Genomic DNA, 24,400 nt, shown 5'->3' on the forward strand with positions numbered 1-24,400 from the left:
AGGAGCTTGAGAAGAAGATGTACATTAAACAGGGATGAGAGGTGGGAGGGAAAGGGAGTGAGAAGGGAAATCGCATGGAAATGGAAGGCGATCCTCAGGGTTATACATAAGGACATATAAAAGGAAAGGAGAGGTAAGACAAGATAATACAAATCGAAGAAATGATTTACAGTAGAAGGGGTAGAGAGAGAAAAGGGGAGGGGAGGGGAGGGGAGGGGAGGGGGGATAGTAGAGAATAGGACAGACAGCAGAATACATCAGACACTAGAAATGCAATTTGTCAATCAATGGAAGGGTAACTGATGTGATTCAGCAATCTGTATATGGGGTATAATTGGGAGTTCATAACCCACTTGAATCAAATTGTGAAATATGATGTATTAAGAACTATGTAATGTTTTGAACTACCAACAATAAAAAAAAAGAAAAGAAAGAAAAAAAAATTACAATTTACCAATAAAAATACGGAAAAACAAAGGTAAAAAAAACATTAATTACTAATGATGAGATAACAGGTTGAGGACAGGAAGGGAGAATTTAGGTTTGTACATTTTGCTATTCACTAAAATAAACTCTGGCTACATTAACAGTTAAATAGTTCTCAAATTTTATCTTTAAAAACATAGTCAAAGTAAGTTAAAATGATAACTAGGTACCTGGGGTTATAGGACTTTTTTTTCAGAAAAAAACTCAGGAGATGAAAGATTGATCATTTTAAATATATAATATCTTTAAAATTCATTCATCTGGTAATAAGAAATTCTAAATTTAAAAGTACATGATATGAAAGCAGCTGCATTAAATTTGATAAAACAATTAAGGAATTAATCTTTGCAGCACATTAAGAGGCCATTCAATTATATAAAGAACCAGGAAGACTGTACAGATAAACGAGCCAGATAAAAATAGGTGCTATTTGTTGAGTGTTTCCACTGAGCCAAGCACTTACTTATGTCAGCTCATGGATCCTCACCACAACTGTATGACACAGGAGATATTAATATCTCCATTTTGCAGTCATTAACCCACCTGTTCCCACAGACATAGAAAGCAGAGTCAGGGTTAGAATCTGAAGCCTGCCTCTGGGACTTATGCTTCAATCATTATTTTTGTCTTGTCTTTCAAATATTCTAAAACATCACATGAAACAGCATGGTCAATATGTCCTACAGTTCATTGACTTAAAATTCTTTGAGCATCTACAATATACCAAGTCCTATATGGGGGCCTGGGACTCAGAAGGAATTAAGATACTGTCCAGATGCTCAGCTGGGGAAAAGGACAAGAAAATTATCACTAACCCTGTGATGCTATGTATATTCCACTATGAAAATTTTAAAAAAACACATGGACAACATTTTGATGGCCAGAACATATTTTGAAATAATAATAATTAAAGCTTAAATAAATGGATGTAATTCTTTTTAAAAAGCAATATGCAAATACACAGTGAGAACTCAGAACTTTTATTCCTTTTGACCCAGTAATCTCTTATATTTGGAAACTCATCCTAAAGATATAGTACATCAGAAGGGAACAACAGTATCATTTATTAATCAACTTCTCAAATATTTATTTGTGCGTATTACCTGCCAAATTCAGTCCTAGTACCTGGGAACTAGCAACTCATTACACAAGTCTTCCTCTCAGCCTTCATTGTAAAGAGGAAACAGGAAACAATGTTTGGTAATGTAGAGCTATTGTTCTGGAACATCAACTTGCAGAAATCTGACAAAATATTAAAATTATATTCCAATATTACATAAGAAAAAGAAGGCCATTTGTATGAGACAATGTTAATGTAAAAATATTAAATAGTTAACAAGTTCTGTTGCTATAGTAAATATGTATTAATAAAGGCTCAGGCTGAAAGTTTATGCAAATATGAAAAGTTAGGTTTGGAGATTATGGGTGATTTTTATTTTGCAAAATTAATATTGCTGTTGTACTAATTTTTTGATGGAAACCAAAAAAGAGGAAAAAGAATCCATATAAGCAAGGAGTGATCCTGGAAGAGATTAATAATTGATTATAAAGGGGTTTGCAAACATGAAGCTCTGTGTAACAGCTCACAGAATCACAAACTAGAACTCACAAGATATGAAGGCTATATTCCTGTCTCAGACAGACAGTACTTGTCTTCTTGAAACATGAAGAGATATTAGGAGCTGGAATAAAGGGTTACACTGACATCTTGTTCTGTATAACTCTGTAATTACTTTGAAATTACTGTCTTCCAGAGCCCAACTAACAATATGTCATTTGCTGTCATTAAATGCAATTCTTTTTAGGATTTCCAGGGTCAAGCATTCATCATAAAAAGTGTATTTTAGCATACTTATCAAAATGATAAAGCACTTCAATGATCCATAGTTCCTTTGAATCTTCTTATTACCTCCAGTTATCTAGCCCAATAATGTGTTCTTAAATCTCCACTTGTAAAGCAGGAAACCCGCTTCCCCTAGGTTTTTCTTTGCACCACACATTTTTCTTCTGCCTTTCTGGTTCTTGATACTTTGGTATTCTTGAGTCTGACCTTCTGTCATTAAGAAAGCAGTGCCACAACTAAGAAAAATGCTCCTCAATGTAACGTTTGCATGAACTTGATTAGATAGCACCAAAATGAATTCTGGTGATAAGGAAAATGGTTAAGTACAAAAATTACAATATATTTTAAAAATTTTACAAAAAAAGGTAAATAAGGATACAGTTCTTCAAGGAAAAGCTTTATAATTTCTAAAAATTTATTTATTTTTTATTTATTTTGAGATAGGGTCTCTCTACATTGAGAGCTGTACTTGAGCTCCTCCTGACAGCCTCCTGAGTAGCTGGGGTTACAGGCATGCACCACCATGACTGGCCATAGGCACAATCTTTTCACACTTTAGAAGTATGGAATGAGTTCAGCAAAGGAAAACTGAATATCTTGGTGTTGTGGCAACAGAGTTTTTGTGGTTCTGGGTGCTACAGTGACTTTGCTAGATGTCAAAGTTAGTTTGGGGTTTGGGAGTAGCTCTCATGATATCTAGAGTTTAGTTCCTGGTTTAGCTCCTGTAAACAGGACAACAGACCAGAGTCTAACCAGTTGTGTGGTACCTATGAAAATAGTGACAGAATCGACCTGTTACAGCCAGTGCAAGATGCCAGCTGTGGCTGAGTTCAATTTCTACTCTGCACTATTTTTGCAGTTCGAAAATGCTTGATTTTCTTATATCTTTCCCCCAAAGTTTATCTATGAGCCATCCATTTTGATGCTAGTTCAGAACTGCCTTGCTTGTTTTTCTCTTTGATCAGCAGTATGTCATCCATAGACAGCTTCCTCCTGCCTTGGATGGAGGGTGGTGGAGCCCTCATGGACCTAACTTCAATATCACTCCATTCCTCACATCTACCCTTACCCTTCCCCAACCAGGAAGTTGAAGATTCTTCCATGGGCCTGCAGGAAATTTTACTTTATATTTTCCACTATAATATATGCCTTAGTCTCTGGTTAACCTACCTAAAATTTATGCCAGAGAAGACTTGAAGAGATTGCCACTCCAATAATTGAGATTGCAATTATTCAAAGCCTACACAATTACCATAGTATCACACCATTTTAGTCAGTTTTTTTTTTGTTGTTGTTGTTGTTGTTGTTGTTGCTGTGAGCCAAAGACCTGAAAAGAACAACTTGAAGGAGTAAAATTTATTTTGGCTCATGGTTTCAGAAGTTCCATTCTGGTCAACTCACTCCTTAGGCACCTGAGGTGAGAGAGAAGGGCAAGCAGAGGAAAGTTTCTCAGGACATGACAAACAGGAAGTGGGGGGTGGGGGGGAGGACAAAATATAAACTCCAAAGGCACACCTTATGTCACACTTCCCCCAGTCACACCTTACCTCCCTACAGTTACCACCTAGTTAATTCATATCAGTAAATTATTTTATTTATTAGGTTATACCTCTTATACTCTAATCATTCATCTCTGAAAATTCTTGCATTGTCTCACACATGAGATTTTGGGGGACACCTGATATCTAAACCATAATATTCCACCCCATTCCCCCAAAGCATATGCCCATATCACAGTGCAAAATACATCTTGCATTTCCAAGAGTCCCCATAGTCTTAAGAGTTCTAGCAGTGCCCAAAGGTCCAAGTCCAAAATCTCATCTGAGACTCTCAAAGCAAACTCTTAACTGTGACAGTAAAGATCAAAATCAACATGTGTATATCCAATACATAATGACACAGAGCAAACATTTCCATTCCAAATGGGAGAAGTAGGCACATGGAAAAAAAAAAAAAGGATGGAACCAAAGGCAAGACCAAAATTTAGCTGAGCAAACAAGTCCAATAGCTCCACATCCAACATCTGGGGCACATATCATTGTGATATTCTCTCCAAAGGTCTTGTGTAGCTCCACCTTATTGGTTGCAGCTCACATGGCCTCACTCTTGGCGTGGTTCTGCTTGTAGCTTTCCTCAGCAGATATCCCACATGACTGGCAGAGATCTCTATAACAGCTTTGGCTTACTTCTCATATCTTCCCTCTCAGGGGAAGCTTGCAGCGACTCTGACTCTGTTACATTTTGCAGCAAACCCACTTCTCAGTACCAATTTCTGTTTTAGTTTTTTTCATCACTGTGACCAAAAGATCTGAGAAGAACAACATAGAAGAGGAAAAGCTTATTTGGCTCACGGTTTCCGAGGATCTATCTATGGTTGGCTGATTCCACAGCTCTGGATCAGTAGTAAGGCAGAACATCATGGTGGGAGGACATGGCAGAGGAAAGCTACTCCAGACATGGCAAACAGGAAGCAGGGGCGGGTGTAGAGGGGTTAAGAGAGCACATCACAGACAAAATATAAACCCCAAAGGTGTACCCCAGTGACTTACTTCTTCCAGCAAAACCCTACCTGCCTACAGTTACCACCCAGTTAATATCAGTGTATTAATCTACTGATTATGTCACAACTCCCATAATCTAATCATTTAACCTCTGGAAAATTTTGCATTGTCTCACACATGAGTTTTGGGAAGACACCTCATATCTAAATCATAACATCTAGTAGGAGCTGTCTATTACAGTCTGCATTAGAACTTAGTTTTTGGCCACAAGATATGTGAGCATAGATATGTTCAAAATAATATCTAAAGATTTCTTCCTGAGATTATTGATTATTTCAATTATTCCAAGACGATATGGAGATAGCAAAACTTCCAAATGCCATACCAAACTCAATAGTTAGGCAAACTTTGTCTTTGGATGGAAGATAGAAAAGATATATACAGGAAACAAGGGGGTTTAAGATAAACAAGAAAAAGTTACAAAAGTGCGGGAAGTAGCATTTACCATTTTCCGTATTATAAATACCCCACTATGGCCAATTTCAAGGCACTACCATGAAGTCAACCAACTTACCAAATTTCTTAAAATTTTACAATTCGTTTTTCAAGCTTCAAGCTCTTAAACTAGGTTCCAATATAGCCCTGGCTCTGCTTGTCCTCTTGTCTGTGAATTACCACCTAAAGACATGGCTTTGATGAATGACTGATGGCTTTGGATGATTACATAGTACTATTGTTTTGTTGCTGCTTTGTGATATGTTTTTGATTGCCCATAATTATTTTTATAGTCCCATTGATATGTAAAATGTATATAAATTGCTTCTTGGCTGATGTGTGTGTATAAATGTTGCCATGAAAGAAGAGAAAGTCTGGTAGCTATACCCTTTCACTTATCTCTCCTCCAACTCTCTCTCTCTGGCATACAGCCTGATGGAAATGAATAAACAGCTCATAAACAGACACTGGGAAATATGGTAATATTTTGACTTACTGATGTTTGTAAAAGCTTCTCTCTGAGTCAGGCTTGAACCAATAAAAATTACTACTTAGGATACAGAAGAAACTCAAAATACCACAATGACCAGTATAAGCGAAGAAAAGAAGTGAGAGAAGCCCTGGTGACCACACAATAAGAACAAAAATATATACCATAGATTTCCATGTATTTTATGGCCCTTTAGTTCATAAAGCACCTGAGCACACATCCTCCATGGTTCTGGACACTTTGTTTTACAAGGACATTGATAAATGAGAGAGCACCCAGTGGAGACCAATAACAAGGCGCTAACATTTCTGAACCGTCTATAATGAGCCTTGCACTCCACTAGTAGACTTACCAGTCAGTCTTAATTCTTTCTGTTTCTCTATGGTCTTACAGATGAGGAAGACCATAATTGGGGATTTTGATTACTAACTTGTCTTCTGTCATCGATCTGGTAAATGGGGATTCCAGATGTGGTACTTCTAGCCACTAGTTTTAGGTAGTTTTTAAAAACATAATTTCTCCAGAGTATACACTAACCTAAGACATGTTAACTTCTCTCTGTTCTTGACAAAATTGGGATAAGTGAGTATGCTGATTTCATAGATGAAGAAATTGGGGTTGGGAGCTTTTTTCCTAGCATGTTCACATTCATGATCCTTTGATATCCTGCTCCGAACTGCCAAATGCCTCTTTCCATTGCTGCAGCCACTGGGGTTAGGGGGTGTACACTCAGTCTCCCTTGATCATTTCCAATATTTCCTCTTTGTGGCCACAGAAGAACTTGGCAATGTGCTGTGTGGTGCATAGCTAATTACCAGTTATTCATGCCTTCTCTTTAATTTGTTCACAGGGCATTTCCTGAGATCTTTGAAAGCAATTGGGCCACAACGCTTTGTGGGCAAGGAGAGGAATTACAGTGGTTGGAAGAAGACAAATTGCGATGTCAGCTTGATTATAGTGCTGGATCCTGCTCAGTCCAAACTTTGAGATAGAGAGCCTTTCCACAGGAAATCCTTTTATAGGATTTTTATAGACCATCGACAACAGTGCCACCTGTTACCCACCAAGGGCATAGCAAAGGAAGCTCTGTGGGAGAATTTGTGGATAGCTTGGTGCTAGGGGAAGGACCCTATAGAGAGTGTTTGCCTTGGAGGACTCCCTCAATTCAGGACAGTTGAGATTTATTCATCCGAACACTCAAAAGAACTGGTTTAAGAGGAAAGACATTCACCTGAATGGGCAATATGCTTTCTGGCCCTGCAATAAATCCACACTGATATATTGCTGACTGGCTAACTTTCTAGTTGGTTCTGACCTTTATTTATAGTAACTTAACAAGAAATAAGTCAGAAATAGTCGCTTTGGGGCTGTTCATGCTTTAATTTTGGATGACTTTCAAGAAGGAACACTCATGGAGCCTTCTCTGTGCAAAGAACTAAGTTAGGTCTTTCAACATAACTTACCTCATTTAATTTGGAATGCAAATTGAGTGATAACATTCTCTTGATTTTTAAATGAAGAGGATCTGGTAAAGTGTGCAGTAGGCTTAATTTAACCCCACATCTTCAGAGTCTAATTCCAGGGCTCTTTCCACTCATATTTAGTTACTTCTTAGGTGAAAGGTAGTATAACATTTTAATTGTGAATGTTCTATTCCTAGATTCCCAGCACATCTCACTGTATCTCATCAACATGTTACCAGCCTCATTCGTCTTAATGCCCCCAAATTATGTTCAGTAATAGTCCTACTGAAATGCTACCAATATATAAATTGGTCATTCTTTCTTCCTAATTTTGCTTGTCATTTCTACCTAAAAATGTGTTCTCCTTCACCTCATAATACAGTATGAACTTATTACTTCCAAGATCATTTCAATCACTGTGTCACCTTAAGAAAGCCATCTGGAGTATGCCCACAAGTCATGAGTTTTAAAGGACTACGGAATGAGCCCAGTTGACTTCAGAATCCATTTATAATGCTTCTACTTTATCACTAATTAGTTATCATCTCCTGATTATTTTAACTTTTGCATCTTGCATACCTTTAACTGTGTATTACTTTTGAGAAATAAGTTTATGTTCCATGATTAGTGCTTCTTTCCTGTAGTGTAACCACATTTTTGACAAAGAGAACCTCCAGGGTTCAAATTTAAAATTAGAGATCTTGTTGTATAAGAGGACTGGATCTTTTAAATTCTGAATTCTGAGACTTTTTTTTTTAAACCACCTGTGTATTTTAGAGCCCTGAAACAGTATAAACTCAATTTCACATTGCTTATTACATTCATTATCTCTTTCTTTCATAATCATTCAAATACCTCAAGTCAACCACGTGGACGTGTATATTACATCATTACACTCTAATTCTGTCATCTGAATTATTACCAAGGGCAGAGAGTAATTGAGGGAATGCAGAAAATAAATTATCACTGCAAATCATTATAATAGGTTAGTCAATTACCCTGACATCCTATCACAATTATCTTTCATGTAACTGACATACTTCACAGTATTTACTAAATACCTGAAATTCACTAACACCATTTTATGGAGACCGAGAAGTCTTCCAAGAAGGACTGCATTTGACTTGAAGATAATGTATAATAACAGGTATCTTAAAGACTCAAGAGCAATTCATTTTCAATGAGAGAATCTTAAAGGTCATTCTTTTAAGTTATGAGATCTTTTTCTCTTTAAGTATCCATTTCTAAACATATATCTTTGTCTAATAAAATGAAGCAGCTTGTAAGAAAATTTACCCTTGTCTTCATGTAGACATCCAGTAATGCCTTCGTGGGTAAAACATGTATAAAGTATAAGCTTTGGAACCCCATAAATGTGGACTTAAATTCTTGCTTTACTATTTAGGGCGATTGAGGTTATACAAGATGCAAAATCCTTAACTCAAATGCTTCACACAGGAAAATATTATTATTTCACAGTAAGATGCTGGGAGAAATGGTGGTTTTGTGGTCAATTTTTCACTTTCAAGAAGTCATTACAGATTCCCAGTCTCTCTGATCTTTATCTTTGCCATCTTTAGTGCTGTCAATGTTTTCAGACCAAAGCCAGACATTACAGCAGTTGTACATGTAAAGCTACCCAGAATATCACTCACTAGAAGGAGAGCTCATCTCTTCTTCCACAGTCTGTTTTTTTGTAAAGAACCACCTTCCCAGGAGCTTCAAAGCAAAGGACTCTGGTGTTTCCTTTAGAAATGGGTGACGTGTTTAGCTCTTAACCAATCACTGGCCATGGGATGGGCTGGTCTGGATTGGTTTAACCAATCAGGATTCATCCTGTGGGAGGGCATTGTGAAGGAGGGTGCGGTTGATGGACTACACTCCAAATAAGGAAGGATGATGGGAAGCCAAGAACTGTATCTCCTTAGCTGTGAAGCATACTCCTTAATGCCTTTAAGTTTTAATTTCTAAATAGAAGAATGGAAATAATACCTACCCCTCATAAAAGAATGAGAACTAGACAAGGTGACCTTTTCCCAGAAAGCTGCTATTGGCTTGTTTTGCTTGACTCAAGCCCGCACTGTACCTCCTTGTCAATGCTTCTTCAGTCTACTGCCTGGTGAAACAGACTGTTGTCAGGCACTGTTTTTTGGTACTTTCTGTGAATTTGCTTCTTGCTGATTATCACTGTTCCTAGTCTTTGAGTTTTCTTTGACTACGGGTCCTGCTCTATCTTGTCTCTTTCCTTTTCATTCCTTTCTCTTTTGTCAGTTCTATCTCGACTGTGCCTTTCTTATCTCTAAGTTTTACAATGTGTGTGTGTGTGTGTGTGTGTGTGTGTGTGTGTGTGTGTGTGTAAGATATATTCATGGTTCATAAGGGAAAGGATTTTTCCTACTTAGCAAACACCTTTGTACCCTGCACTTATTTGAGATTAAAGAGAACATTTTCTCTCTAGATGCTTGTGTAATTATGTATGTATATTGCCTTTGAAATCAGAATCATTGGATTGAGATAAGTAGAGATAAGCAGACTATTCAACGAACATTTCATGTTCAAATGACTATGCAAAGTGCTGGTAGAGATGAGGTGAAGCATGAGAAGAATAGCAGAAAGGCTGAGGAATGGCAGGTTTATACAAAGAAATGGTGAGCAGTAAAATAAAACACAGTATAAGAACACATTTGGAGAACTTTGCTCTGCTAAAAAGTTGGAACTCTATATATTTTGTCATAGGGGAGGAGACAGATCATTAAAAATTTTCATTAGACATGAAATAAGAAGAAAACATGATTACAGATCTGCGAGTGGCATAAGACTATTTAGAAAGAGTGTAAAATAGTTCAATCAAACCAGGTAAGAGGTTATCAGTCAGGTTAGACTAGGATATGCTAAAGAGACAAATGACCCCAGAATTCTTATTACTAAAACAAATGCTTATTTCTCATTCATATGATTTGTTCATTACAAGGAGGAAGGAAATTCTGCTCGATATGTTCACACAGAGATCCAGCCTGATGGAGGCGCTACTATCTTAAAAATTTTGACAATTTGTGTGACAAAGGAAAGAAAGTTCTAGAGGATCTGCACCAGTAATTAAATGTTTTGGCACTTACGTGGTGTGGTAAAGTACAGATAGGTAATACTAGCTTGCAAAAGCCAAATGTGTGCATCTCTTCCCAACTCTGGGTTATATTGGTAATTTGAAAGAAACCATGGGGGTAGTATTTGCATTGTAGAAATAAGTAAGTACTACAAATAAAGATCCCCTCACCCCTCACTCCCCCGAATCACCCAGTTATTATACAGTTACCAATACATTTCTGAGCTTGCCTCACTTTCATTCATAATTTATTGACTGAACCCAAATGCAAACCCAAAAGGGACCAAAAAGTTCAACCATACCATTGCCCTGTGGGAAGTAGGCTGCCAAGACAACACTAATGGCAGCTACAGGATAATGCAAGGGTCCAAGTATTTATCTGTTTATACATTTATTCAACACACATGTATGGAACTCTTAAGACTTTAGCCTAGGAACAATAAAAATGAGAAGGAGGAGAGTTTTAACATGGACGCTGTTGCGGATACCAATTTTTAGTCTCCTGGCTCCTTGCCCTGCTCAGGACACTGGAGACAGGTTTTGTATACATTTTTCCTTTGCTAGTGAGGCTTTCAGGACAGATGCTGCCAAGAAAAATAGCTTCTTTCCGGTTCTGGTGTGATTTCTCTATGTCTTTATCTCACACTACACATTTGGCATAAGACATATCCAGTGGAGCTCATGCCCGGAAGTTTTCAGAGGCACCCTCAAGGAACCCTTCTTAGCAAGTGCCATGGAAACCTTAGCCAGTTTCCCAGAATATCCAGCAGCTTACCCCACAGGTAGCTTCCTGGCAGCTTTCTAGTGAGTCCTTCTGATGCCCCAGTCAGTTCCCAGTGAAGTCAGTAGCATTCATCATGAGCTGCTTTCCAAAAAGTTTTTCTAGCACACTACCGGCCACTCTTAGCCTGGCAGTACTCCAATTGGAGATTTCCATCTTGTCAGCCTCACCCCAGGATTCTCTGCCTGTTAATCTCCATCTACCAACTGTAGACTAACTCCAGCCAGGCCCACTTTATGGCAATGAAACATGTGACATATGAGAGCATAGCCACTACTGAGATGACTTGGGGAGGAGAGAAGTGATGTCTTCAAAACTGAACCAACTGGCACCCAACGCCATAGCCATCTCAAGTGGCAGCCTCCATCTTGGGATATTGGTCACGGCCTGGAAGCCCAATATCAAAAATCACTTTTCAATTGCTGGATGTTTGTCCACTTGGGGACCTTTCACTGGCCCATTGCCCACTGCCACCTGGAAGTCCATTATCAGGGTACCCACAGATTTGGTTACATGTGACTGCCACAATCTTGGGACCCCGGCCAACTTCTGGGAGTCTAGGGCCTTGGGCTTGCAGGTTTGCTACCATGCCACCACTGCCAACTCATGGGGCAGCCACCTCAGTCTGGGGACAACTGGCAGGATCTGGAGATCTATTGTTAGGTCTTGTTGCATCTGAGGTCTTCCTCCTGGGTATGCTGGTGGCTGCCCTCTGACTGCTTCTTTGAAGGATTGCTGAGAGCCATATGAGAGGTGATGCCAGCAAGCCATTGAGATGATAATGGTTATGTTAAGCTGTGTATATTAGATCCCTGCTGTCCGCCTCGGCCTGCTACTTTGGAGTTCTCCCCCTACTTTGCTACTTTGGAGTTCTCTCGGGGATTCCCAGAGAGTTCCCATTGGTTGGGGAAGTGCCGGAGGAGGGATTTTTCCCATTGGTGGTTCTTGGAGGAGCCGCATGGCATTCGGGAGAGTCCCAGGGAGCATGTGTGGAGTGTGCTGGTGGAGTTCAGAAACAAAGTTTGTTCCTGCTTCAGTGGCTCGTGATTTGTGCCCAGCCAGACTGCAGCAGAGGAACACTCTTTTGTGTGAGCATATCCCTGGTGGTCTCCCTGCAAGCAGAAATGTCATTGAGATATTGGAACTGCAATAAAGCAGAGCCTGGGGAACCTTACGCCCAGATCCATCAGATTGCAGTTGGGTCTGCATGGGCCAGTCTGGGCCTGGTAGGCCTGTGGAAAGCCAGAGACTGGGGGCATTTCCCAGGGGAGAGCACAGGTTGGAGAAACTGGAGAGAATAGGCTCTCTTCAGCTCAGTGAGTCGTGAAGTGCACAGGGAGAAAGGGGCCAGGTACAATGGGTGGGAAATACTACTCTGCATTCTATCAGATTATAATGAAATGAAATGAGAAATCAATGATAAAATAAAAAAAGAAGCTACATTAACACCTGGAGGCTAAAAAACATTCTATTGAATGACAAATGGGTACCAGAAGAACTCAGGGAGGAAATATAAAAATACTTAGTGGTAAATGAGAACACCAGCAGGACATATCAAAATCTCTGGGATAAGGGCTGGGATTGTGGTTCAGCCGTACAGTACTCGCCTGGCACATGCAGGGCACTGGCTTCAATCCTCAGCACCACATAAAAATAAAATAAAGGTATTGTGTCCAGTTACAACTAAAAAACCCAAAATATTAAAAAAAAAATCTCTGGGATACTATGAAGGCAGTGCTAAGAAGAAAGTTCATTGCATTAAGCTATTTCATTAAAAAGAATAAAAAGTCAACAAATAAATGACCTAACATTACATCTCAAAGCCCTAAAAAAAGGATGAATAGATCAACACCAAAAGCAGTAGAATATAGGAAAAATTAAAATCAGAGCTGAAATCAATGAAATTGAAACAAAAGAAACAATTCAAAAAATTGACAAAACCAAAAGTTGTTTTTTTGAAAAAATAAATAAAATTGATAAATAATTAGCTATACTAAAGAAGAGAACGAGAAAGAAAACTCAAATTACTAAAATTAGTGACAAAAAAAATGAAATATCAAGATAGACACTATGGAAATATAGAATATAATTAGAAACTATTTTGAAAATTTATATTCCAATAAAATAGAAAATTTCAAAGACATTGACAAATTTCTAGAGATATATATATAACCTACTCAAACTGTATCAGGAAGACATACACAATTTAAACAGATAAATTAGTGAAATAGAAGAGGCCATCAAAAACTTACCAACCAAAAAATGCCCAGGAACAGCTGAATTCTCAGCTGACCTTTACAAGACTTACAAGGAAGAATTAGCACCAATATTCTTCTAATTATTCCATGAAATAGAAAAGGAGGGAACACTTCTGAACTCATTCTATGAAGCTAGTATCACCCTGATATCAAACTAGACAAAGACACACCAAGGAAAAAAATCTTCAGACAAATTTACCTAATGAACCTATACACAAAAGTGTCAATAAAATTCTGGCAAATTGCATACAAAAACATATTTAAAGAAAGTGCACCACAATCAAGTGGGATTCATTCCAGGGATGCAAGTTTGGTTCAACATATGGAAATCAATAAACATAATTCATCACATCCATAGACTTAAAGACAAGACTCATACATCTCAAAAGATGCAAAAAAGCATTTGACAGAATATAGCACCCCTTAATAATCAAAACACTAAAAAAAAAAAAAACTAGGAATAGTAAAAACATATCCCAACAAAAACTATCTATGCTAAGTCCAAGGCCAAGACCATGCTACATGGAGAAAAATTGAAATCATTCCCTCTAAAAACTGGAACAAGATAGGTATGCTCTCTTTCACCACTTCTATTCAACATAGTCCTTGAAACACTAGCCAGAGCAATTAGAGAGGCCAAGGAAATTAAAGGGATACAAATACGAAAAGAATTCAATCACTATTTGCACACGATTCAATTCTACATTTAGAAGATTTCAAAAATTCCACCAAAAACTTCTAGAACTAATTAATGAATTCAGTAAAGTAGCAGCATTTAAAATCAATACCCATAAATCAGTGCATTTCTATATACCATTGTTGAATCTGCTGCAAGAGAAATTAGAAAAACATCCCCCTTTTCAATGGACTAAAAGAAATAAAATAAAATACTCGGGAATCAATCTAAAAAGAAAACAAATGAAAGACCTCTGCAATGAAAACTACAGAACAACACTAAAGAAAGCAATGAAAGAAGACCTGAGAAGATAGAAATATCTCCCATGATCTTTAAGGCTTATACAATAATGAAATTATGGCATCTACTGGTAAATGGATATAGCTGGAAAATGTCATGCTTAGTGAAATAAGTCAAACCCCCAGATAACAAAAGGCCTAATGATTTCTCTGCTTATCAGAGTCTAATCCATAATAGGGAGGGGCTGAGAAGAATGAAGGCATTTTGTATTGGGCAGAGGGAGTGAAGGAAGGGGAGGGAGTAACGGGAAGAAAGACAGTGGAATGAGATGGACATTATTACCCTATACAGAGTTATGACTACACAACTGGTGTGACTATGTACCACGTACAGCCAGAGGAATGAGAAGTTGTGCATCGTTTGTACAAAATGTGTTGAAATGCATTCTACTGTCATACCTAATTAGAACAAATTAAAACATTTCAAAATCTCAGCTTTGCTATTTGCCAGCTGCATGACTTGGTGAAGGTCATTTACCACCTTTGAGCCTACATTTTTCATCTTTAAATGGGATAATTATATTTCTCCCTTAGGGTGGCTGTGAGCATCAATAAGATGACTTGTGTTAAGAGCTCAGTCTAGAGCCTGGCACCAAGAGTGTACCCACTAGGCAGGGTCACATGAAAAGTGACCTAACCCACCCAGGTTTAGAGGCTCATGCCATAGAAATGTCAATGAGAAGTATGAGTTTGAGGAAGGAACAACTTTATTCTGTGGCCAAAGAATGGAGAAGAGGGAGCTTTGCTCACAAATCATTTCTCCAGTCCAGAAGGATGGAGGATATGATTCTTCATAGGATAGGAATAATGGGGCAGAGGAATATCCTCATAGGAAGATGAGTATTCACATCTCTCTGGAGAATGGGTGGAGATCTTCCAGAAACTCAGGCATCACCTGTGAAGATACAGATGCCCAGCCACTCCTGCCATTCCAGTCATTCATGGGACATGTTCAGGCTCTGCATGCAGGGAAGAGCTCTGAGCCTGGACTTTTCTGGGATCAGATCAAGGCCAAATGTATAAAGTATTTACCAAATGGATTGGTTTTGGAGTGTGGAGGTCTCCTTCTACCCTCTCGTCACTCATTCACCAGTTTAGGCATAGATTCGTTTACCTGGCAATCACTGAGCTTCCATGTGGCAGGCAGGGCCACAAGTAGAAGACGACTAGGAGGGCCATGGGCACCAGGCTTCTGGCTTCGGTCTCCTCCACTCTCGGGGTGGGGAAAGCACAACCCTTGAGGATCCCAGGTCACGGGCATGCAGGTAGGTGCTAAGTTGTCCATTACATGGGTCTGGAGGTACCAGGAGCCAGACAGGAATAGGAGGAATGTGCTGTCTATATGTAGAGAAGCCTGACATGGTCAACACACTTGGGTCAGAGTTTCCATATCCTTGGGCTACCTTGCAAATGTTTCTCAAAGTGCCTATGTCTCAGGAAGGGGTTGTGTCAATCTGGGATCGCTGCTTCTCATCCTGCCTAAATCTGCTGAGGGCCTGATGGAGACAGGGAACAGGGCCACTGAAGGTCCACTGTGTGGCTCTGGGAGGAAAAATGTTAAGAGCTTTCCAGCAACAGTAGGCATTGTACAGGACATCAGGATGCTTGTGCACTTCAGGACATGTCATTGACCAGATCATCTCAGTGGTAGGGAGTGGAGACCCCCTACCTGGGCCTGAGGCCCTGGTGATCTGCTTCTGGCTCTAAGTCAAGTAACAAGAAACTGTGTGACCCAGATAAGTCACTGATCTTGCCTGACCTTCCTTTCCTTATTTCTCCAGTGGAGATACTGTGCACTTGGACAAATCCCTGGGACCCAGGCCCATATGAGAGAGTGGAAAGGGAAAATGCACTGTAAACAGTCAAGGGCGCAGCCATCCCCAGCAGGACATGGAACCAGCAGCCAGAAATGAGAAGACAACAGATCAGACGAAACACAGAGTAGAAACTTGCCTGTGAAGAAAGAGCCCAGAAGAACATTAAAAGAGACTGATCTGGCAGGCTGGGGGACACAGTGCCAATATTCACCACAATAGAGTTCACAGATAAAGCGCCTCACAAATCAATAAAAGAGAAATGGACAAAGGATATTTTAGGGGAAACACTAGTAGGCAATAAACATGAAAAAATGTACATTTTATCACTAATCCAAGAAGTTTCACATTCAAAATACCAGTGAACTCACATCTGTTTCTAGCAGGCTGGGAGAGTTTGCTACTGCTTTTTGGCACTGGGGCGAACACAGGGCCTCAAGCATGGGTGCAGGTCAAGTGCTCCAGCAGGGAGACACCTCCCGAGGATTCAGAAACATTTCTGAAGACCAAAGCTTTTCGACTTCAACAAGAATGTAGTGATGTTGGGTTTCCCACACACCTTCTGGGAGTGCACATCCACAGGACTTTTTCAGATCACAGTGGAACAATATGTCTGTGTTTTTCAGGACCTACCCTTTGACCCCACCAAATCTCTGATAGGAATGGGTCCTGCACTAATGATTGCCAGTGTGCCCAAAGGCTCACAGACAGTAGAGAAAAGCCAGAGGAACTCAAGTGTCCACACCTGGAGGAACCCTGAGGTCAATGCTGGTACCTCCACAGGGGATACAAATGAGGCAATTTAACAAACAACGTAGGTCTCTGTGCACAAGCTGAGAAGGTTTCTAAGATGTGTTGTGAAGTGACAAAGCTCAAACCCCAATATAATAAATAGCTCATGGCTTAATTTTTTAAAACCTTGAAGGAAGGAGGTATGAATGGGTGTGCATGTGGATACAGGCAAATGTCAGGAGGGGTGGGCACATAACTTGTGGTTGATGCTGGGAATGGGCTCTGGTTGAGAGCAGGGTTTGGGGGAGCTTCCAGGCTGGGGCACTACATCCCTCTTTATGGATGAATACAGTGAGCACTGCTGTTACAAAAAATAATAAAAAATAGCCAACAGGGTGGGAAGGAGAGCAGGTCCACCACCCACCTGGGTCCAGGACTCCTGGCTCCTGGCCCGCACCTGGGACTACTGATGGCCTTTGCTGTTCATTTCTTTCCAGCAGCCCTTCTTCCTCTCCCCTGCCTCTGCTTGGCACAATCCACCCTTCCCTGCACCTCATCAGTGCCCCACCTCACAGATGGCTTCTGTTGCATAGCAAATGACCCACCCCCAACCACAGGGCACATCCCCATGAACATGTCTTCCTCCCTGTGTGGGACATGCAGCTATGCAGCTGAGGTGGGGGGATAAGGAGGGCTTACTCATGCATCTCTGGGACAACTAGAGCTGCTCTGGTGGGGCTGGGACACCTTAGTCACATTGGGCACCCACCCATGTCTTTCTCCTAGTGATGTTAGAAACATAAGAGGCCAAAGGGGTGGGATAGGTGGGGTAAGAAGGAAAGGAAAGACACAGGATGCCTCAGGAGGCCTGCACACACAGCTGGCCCCTTCTCATTTGCATCTCTTTCTACTGACCAGACACAGTCACAGAGCCAAGCCCAGGTTCTACAGGAAGAGATCCATTGCACCTTTTATTTAAGGGGAACTCCAAGTCCCATGACCAAGAGCTTGACTGCTGGAAAGAGTGAACAATTGGGGCCCTTAAGGCAATTTCCTTCAGACACCATGAAGAGGGAAAAGATGACCCAGAGAAAGGGACAGGTTTGCCACCATGTAGCCAAAGTATCCATTGTACACTTTACTCATTCCCTTGCTTTATGCTCCACTATTGTAAAAAACCCTACTTTTTACAAATTAATTCCATTATTAATAAATGTTGAGGTCTTTTCTACATTAGGGCTCCATTTACAAATGCTCCCAAGTGTCTTGGTGCACATGCAATCACGTTTCTGTTGTGTGTGTTTCTGCCATGGAGTGGAATTGCTTGGATCATGGGATATGAGTGTTTCCAACTTACGTAAATAATGCTAAACTGTTTCCCCACATCTTGTATGGAGTTATACCTTCAGCAGGAGTTTATCAGATTTCCTGATAAAAAGTTCCACTTTCTAGACAACATTTCAGAAGGGAGTTCATCACTGTAGATGTTAGGCAGAAATAAATTGCATTTTAAAAAACCTGGTGAACCAATGATTTTACATCCTCTTACTGGAAAGACAAGCCCCCACCCCCTTCTATGATTTATCAAGATCATATATACAGAGATCTTTTTCTATGTTCTTTATTTTTTATCAACAGTTTACTCTTCTTCAAACCAATATAAATTACTTTAATCACATCATTTTCATAATGATTCTTGATATCTACTGAAGAAACACTTGCAATTTCATTTTTAAACAAATTGTCTTGGTTATTCTTGGCTCTTTACATTTTTCCAATAAAGTCTTACACACTACAAAATTCACGCTTTCCAGTCTATATTTCTAGTTTTTGTTCCCCCCCCCCCTGGGAATTGAACCAAGCGTTTCTTTACTTCAAATGGCACATATATCCAAGTCCTTTTTTTAAAATTTGAGACAAATTCTCACTATGTTGTTTAGGGTCTCACTAAGTTGCTGACACTGGCCTTGAATTAGTGATCCTCCTGCTCAACCTCCCCAGTTTCTGGGATTACAGGTGTGCAAATCTGCACCTAGCTATTGGTTCTGCTACTTTTAATGTAGTCATGTTATCACAATCAAGATACAGTTTCCTAACCAGACCAGTTCCCCTGTTGGGCTGGGGCTGTAGCTCAGTTGGGCTGGACCTGCAGTTCAGTGTTAGAGACCTTGCCCCACATGCACAAGGTCCTGTATTCAATGGACCAGCACTGCAAAGGTACAATTCCCTTGTGATATCTGCAGTCAACCCCTGAACTCTATCCTCCAGCTCCTGGCATCCAATGGTTGGTTTTCTTTCCCTTTTCCAGAATGCCATAGGAATGGAATCATGCACTATTGAAGCCTTTTGAATCTGGCTTATTTCTGTTACCAAATTATTGATTTTCATTAATTTGATTTTCATCCATGTTTGTTTATATCAGAAGTCTTCTCATTTTATTGCTGAGAGCGTTTTACAGTATGGACATATCATGGTTTGCTAGGGGACATTTGGATTGTTTCCAGAGTGAGGTGATTACAAATAAAAAACTATGCTAATAAAACGATTGTTCAAAATGTCTGTAGTTTTTTTATTAGCAAATTTGTATGAAATTTAGTGAGAATCATCCCTGGGGAATGGGGGAAAGGACAGAGGAGAAGGGCAGAGGAAGGGTCCCAAGGAAGCAGGCTCTGATGTCTTCTACAGGTGGGGGCAGAGGAGAGTCGTGATGTCCCGATGGATGCAGAAGGGTGCTTGGTGCTTGGGCAGGGTGCTTGTTCCTTGGGCAGAGAAACCTGAGGTCTTGGCACATCTTTCTCCTGCAGTGGTTCAGAGTCCACACATCCAATGCCCATACAAGGTGTGAGGATCCAATAGAGCACAGGGTCCTCTGGCTATCCCCTGGTTTTGCCTGGGTCATCTCTTCCCTTCACTGGAGCCACACTTAATGAACCTGCCACCTTTCTGCCATCTTACATGGGAGCCAACTTATTGCTGACCCCTGGTGAGCAACAGCACAGTTCTTGGACACAGGTAGCAATCCTCCTGTCAACCCACCTCAAGAGCCTTCTGTGGGCCTGGAGTTGCCCAGAGTCCAGCTGAGGGCCTGCATCAGGTGTGGAGGCCCCTGCTGGCTGCAAGTGGAGATGGAGAGCAGGCTCACTGGCACTCCTGATGTGCTTCTGCCCTGCCTGTGTGGAGCCCTCAGGCAGCTGAGGCTCACAGGGCAAGGGGAAGGTGCTCAGGGCAGGCTCGCTGGGGCTCCTCTTTGGGAGCACAGAGGAATGGGAAAGATCCACAAGGCGTGGGCGAGGCTTCACCCTCGGAAGCACAGGCTTCCCCTGGAACATGCAGCCTGCCCCCTGGCTTTTCTGGTGCTGGAGCAGGAGGTAGGTACCCATGGCCGCATTGAACTTTCTCTTGGCCAGGGACACCCAGGTCTTACGCAGATCAAAACCCATATCAAACATGGTGGTCAGTATTTCAGGGTCTGGGCGGATGGGGATTGGTTCACAATAATCCTGGGGTAAATCCTGCTTACCCTTTGTCATCCATGGGTGCTGAAGGATCTGCTTGGCTGTGGGTCGATTCTGGGGGTCCAGGGTCAGCATTTGGTGGATGAGCATCCGTGCTACCAAGGAAACATAGGGAGGGTCGCGGTAGGTTGCCAGCCTGATCTGACTCAGCATCTCCTTAGCGGTGTTGCCAACAAGTGGGTACCTCCCTGTCAACATATAATGCAGTATGACACCCAGGCTCCAGATGTCCACTGGGGGTCCCTCATACGCTTTCCTAAGGATAATCTCGGGGGCAATGTGTGACAGAGTGCCCCAGAACTGGCGCAGCTTCTGCCCAGGCGTGAACCTGGCACTGAAGCCAAAGTCGGTAAGTCTAGCATGGCTCCTGGCATCCACCATGATGTTCTCTGGCTTCAGGTTTCGGTGTACAATGCCCTTGTCGTGGCAGTAGCTCACGGCACTCACTACCTCCCGGAAAAGTCTTCGGGCCTCTTCTTCCTGCATGCCACGCTGTGAGACGAGGTCCAGTAGCCGACCCCCACCTGTGTGTTCCATCACCATGTAGATATTTCTGTGGGTCTCAGCCACCTGCAATAACTGTATCACATTGGGATGCTCCAGGCTCCTCATGATCTCTGGTTCGGAGAGGACCAGGAGGTTCTGCCCTTTCTTCCGCAGGACTTTGATGATCACCTCTGACCCAGTCAGGCGATGGCGGGCTAGTTTGATCTTGCCAAACTCGCCAAACTCAATGTCCCTCAGGACCTCATACTGCTCCCTCAATACTGCCTTCTGGCGGGACCTGGGCCCCTGCAAGACGACACTACTGTCACTACTCTGGCTATGCATCCTAAGAACACCAAGCAAGGATGCTAGCAAATATAAAAATAACAGAACAAAACAACAAATCAAAATCAATAACAGAAACAAGACAAAACAACAAACCCAAATCAAAGAAACAATAGTCAAGGACCACCAGCAACAACTGCCAACCGCCAACCACCAAAAGTCCTAACTATCAAGAAGTCCAACAGGTCACCTACAAGGGCTTCCTGTACTTATGGACAAAATCCCAGCTGTGGACACTCTCTCATATACTTTTGAAACTTACTCACAATGGCTCCTTGTGACATCAGAGCAAGTAATTGCTCTGCCATGCCTGGCCATAACTCCCAGGGGTCATCTCCCTTTGGGGCCTCCAGAACTTCTTCCATTTTCAGGCTAGGAATAAAGAACTTCACACACTTTTTCCTTTATTGGTTCATGGAGACTGATGTGTACTTGCTTAGGAATTAATATTCTGTGGAACTTCAATGTAATTTTCACTTTCCATCTAAAAACCTGTAATAACTTTTGGTTATTTCCTTAAACACAGCACACAAAAATAGCATTTATCCTGGTTCCTGAATTTTGGGTGTCTTCTCACATTTTACACATCTACCTCATCCTTGTCCCTTGTCCATGCAGTGGCAGCAGTTTCAGGAAGTCTGGGAAGAGTTTGGGAAATGACAGATCTGGAGAGGCAGGCAGAGTGGACTGCCAGATGACAAGCCAGGAGATACAGACCATCTAGAAAGATGGGCCAGAAGCTTAACTAAGGTACCAGAAGCTAATGATGTGGTCAGAATGCTTTTAAAAATGGATGCTCAAGGACACAGTGGGAGGAAAGCAGTAGTGAACATGGTGGACTTGGTGGATTTTTTAGGCAGGGGGGCGCGGGTGTGGCATCAGCAAGGGAATCACCCCACATGGCCATCCACATAGGGAAGACATACCAGTGAATATTGTTGGAGAACAGGACGTTTGAGAGGAATTACAAGGACTAACAGGATCTACTCCCTATTTCGGTAAGGGGCATAGGAAGAGGGATAGGTGCAACAAAGACCAGGGGAATCCAAAAACCACTGAATGGATCAATGGATGAACCTGGAGGACCCTGTGCTAAGTGAAAGAAGCCTGACACAGGGAGAGGATACTGTATGATCTCTCCAGTGATTGTGTCTCTGGCAGGAGTCATGGAGGCCTGGACTGCAGAGAACAAAGCAGAGCAAGCACCTTCTCCAGAGGAGCAAGGAATGCTGAGCCTGAAACAAGTCACTGCAGCATCTGGAGGACTTCAGCCTGAGAAGAGCTGGGGCATGGTCAGGGCTGGGGCGTAGTCAGGGGCGGGGCGTGGAGGTTTTGAAACATGCAGCTTTCTCAGCCCTGGAGAGTGGGCTTGGATGTGTGAGGGCATTATTTTGCAGGACTACCTGGTTGACCTTTATCAAGATTCAAGGGCATATGGCTTTTAATCCATGAAGGAAGCTTCCTAATAATGATCCTGTGCCAATATGCAAAATTTTTAATTTTTTTGTGTAGTTTGTAGTTGTGAAATATATAAAACAAAAACCACCCACATTTGGAGACAATCTGAGTATTTCTTAATAGGTAACTGGTGATAAAAAAAATATGGCAGAAAATAGTCAACAAACATTGTGTTGCTATTATATAAATTAGAGTAGTCTATATATGCAAACATGAAATGATCTCCAAAATATAGCACTAAATGAGACGAATGAGATGCAGAATAGTGTGTGATCTAGTTTGTGCAAACATATAGACATCATAAAGACATAATATGTAAATAATTTCTAGAAGAATTCATAAAAAATGTTGACAGCAGTTACATCTAGAGAGAGACAGTGGTTCATAGAAAAGAGGGGAACATTTATTTGTCTTTTGACACTTTTTAGTACTCACACTTTTAAAAATGTGCAACATGTATTCTTTATTTGTAAAAATTAGTTTATTAGAAAATAATGGAAGGGAAGGGATTGAACAGGTGCAGCAGATGAAGAAAAGGTCAGGGAGGGTAAGGAAATAAAAGATAAAAAGGAAAGAGAAACAAAGGACTCTTCAATTGGCAGGAGTAAAATGATCTTTATAGGAAATTTTAAAAATTAAACAGCTTTGTTGACATATAATTTACATATCATAAAGTTCCATACCATCTTAGAGTGTAGAGTTGCATGGTTTTTAAGTATATTTATAAAATTATGCAATCATCACCATAATCTAATTTGAGAACATTTGCATCACTTGGAAAGAAACCTCTTACCCATTAGCAGTCGCCCCTCATTCTCTGCTCCCTTTACACTTATTCCTTGGCAATAAGTAATTTTCCTTCTGTCTCTATAGATTTGCTTATTCTGTACATTTCATATAATAGGATTTATACAGTGTGCGGTCTGTTTTGACTGACCTTGTTCACATAGCATAATGTTTTAAAATTCACCCATGTCATTCATACCATGTATGAGTACTTCACTTCTTTTTATTGCTTAATAATATTCTACCATATAAACTTACCACCTTAGGCTCCATTCATATATTGATAGACTTTGCATGGGTCCCATTTGTGTACTACCACAAATAATGAACATTCATATCAAATCAAATTTTTATTTATATGTTTTGTTTTGCTGTTTTTTTTTTCTCTTGGGTAGATACCTAGAAATGGCTAGATAAAAAGATGTCTATCCTGAATGAAGCAAGATGAAATCTTAGAGTTGTCTTGATTTGCATTTCTCTAATTGCTAGAGATGTTGAATATTTTTTTTCATATATTCAATTGTATTTCTTCTGTGAAGTGTCTGTTCAATTCCTTAGCCCATTTATTGATTGGGTTATTTGTTTTTTTTTTTTGATGTTGAGTTTTTATATGTCCTGGAGATTAATGCTGTATCTGAGGTGCATGTGTTAAAGATTTTCTCCAATTCTGTTTCCTTTGCTGAGAAGAAGCTTTTTAGTTTGAGTCCATTCCATTTATTGGTTCTTGATTTCACTTCTTATGTTTAGGCAATTATCAAGAATACAAGCAACAATAAATGTTGGCGAGGATATGGGGGAAAAGGTATACTCATAAATTGCTGATGGAATTGCAAATTGGTGCAACCATTATGGAAAGCCATATGGAGATT

At 40.7% G+C, this 24,400-nt stretch overlaps 2 protein-coding genes across 2 annotated transcripts in view; both read right to left on the reverse strand.

Annotated features, from left to right (window-relative positions):
* The window catches only part of LOC144255454 (uncharacterized), a 280,090-nt gene that overhangs the window by 133,081 nt on the left and 122,609 nt on the right, over positions 1-24,400 (reverse strand). The window lies entirely within an intron of this gene.
* On the reverse strand, positions 19,893-21,287 carry LOC144255306 (sperm motility kinase 2B-like). Its single transcript, XM_077799674.1, has one exon. It carries the CDS (start codon positions 21,285-21,287, stop codon positions 19,893-19,895), a length of 1,395 nt encoding a protein of 464 aa, XP_077655800.1.

Source organism: Urocitellus parryii, chromosome 6, assembly GCF_045843805.1.
Source record: "Urocitellus parryii isolate mUroPar1 chromosome 6, mUroPar1.hap1, whole genome shotgun sequence".
NCBI lineage: Eukaryota > Metazoa > Chordata > Mammalia > Rodentia > Sciuridae > Urocitellus > Urocitellus parryii.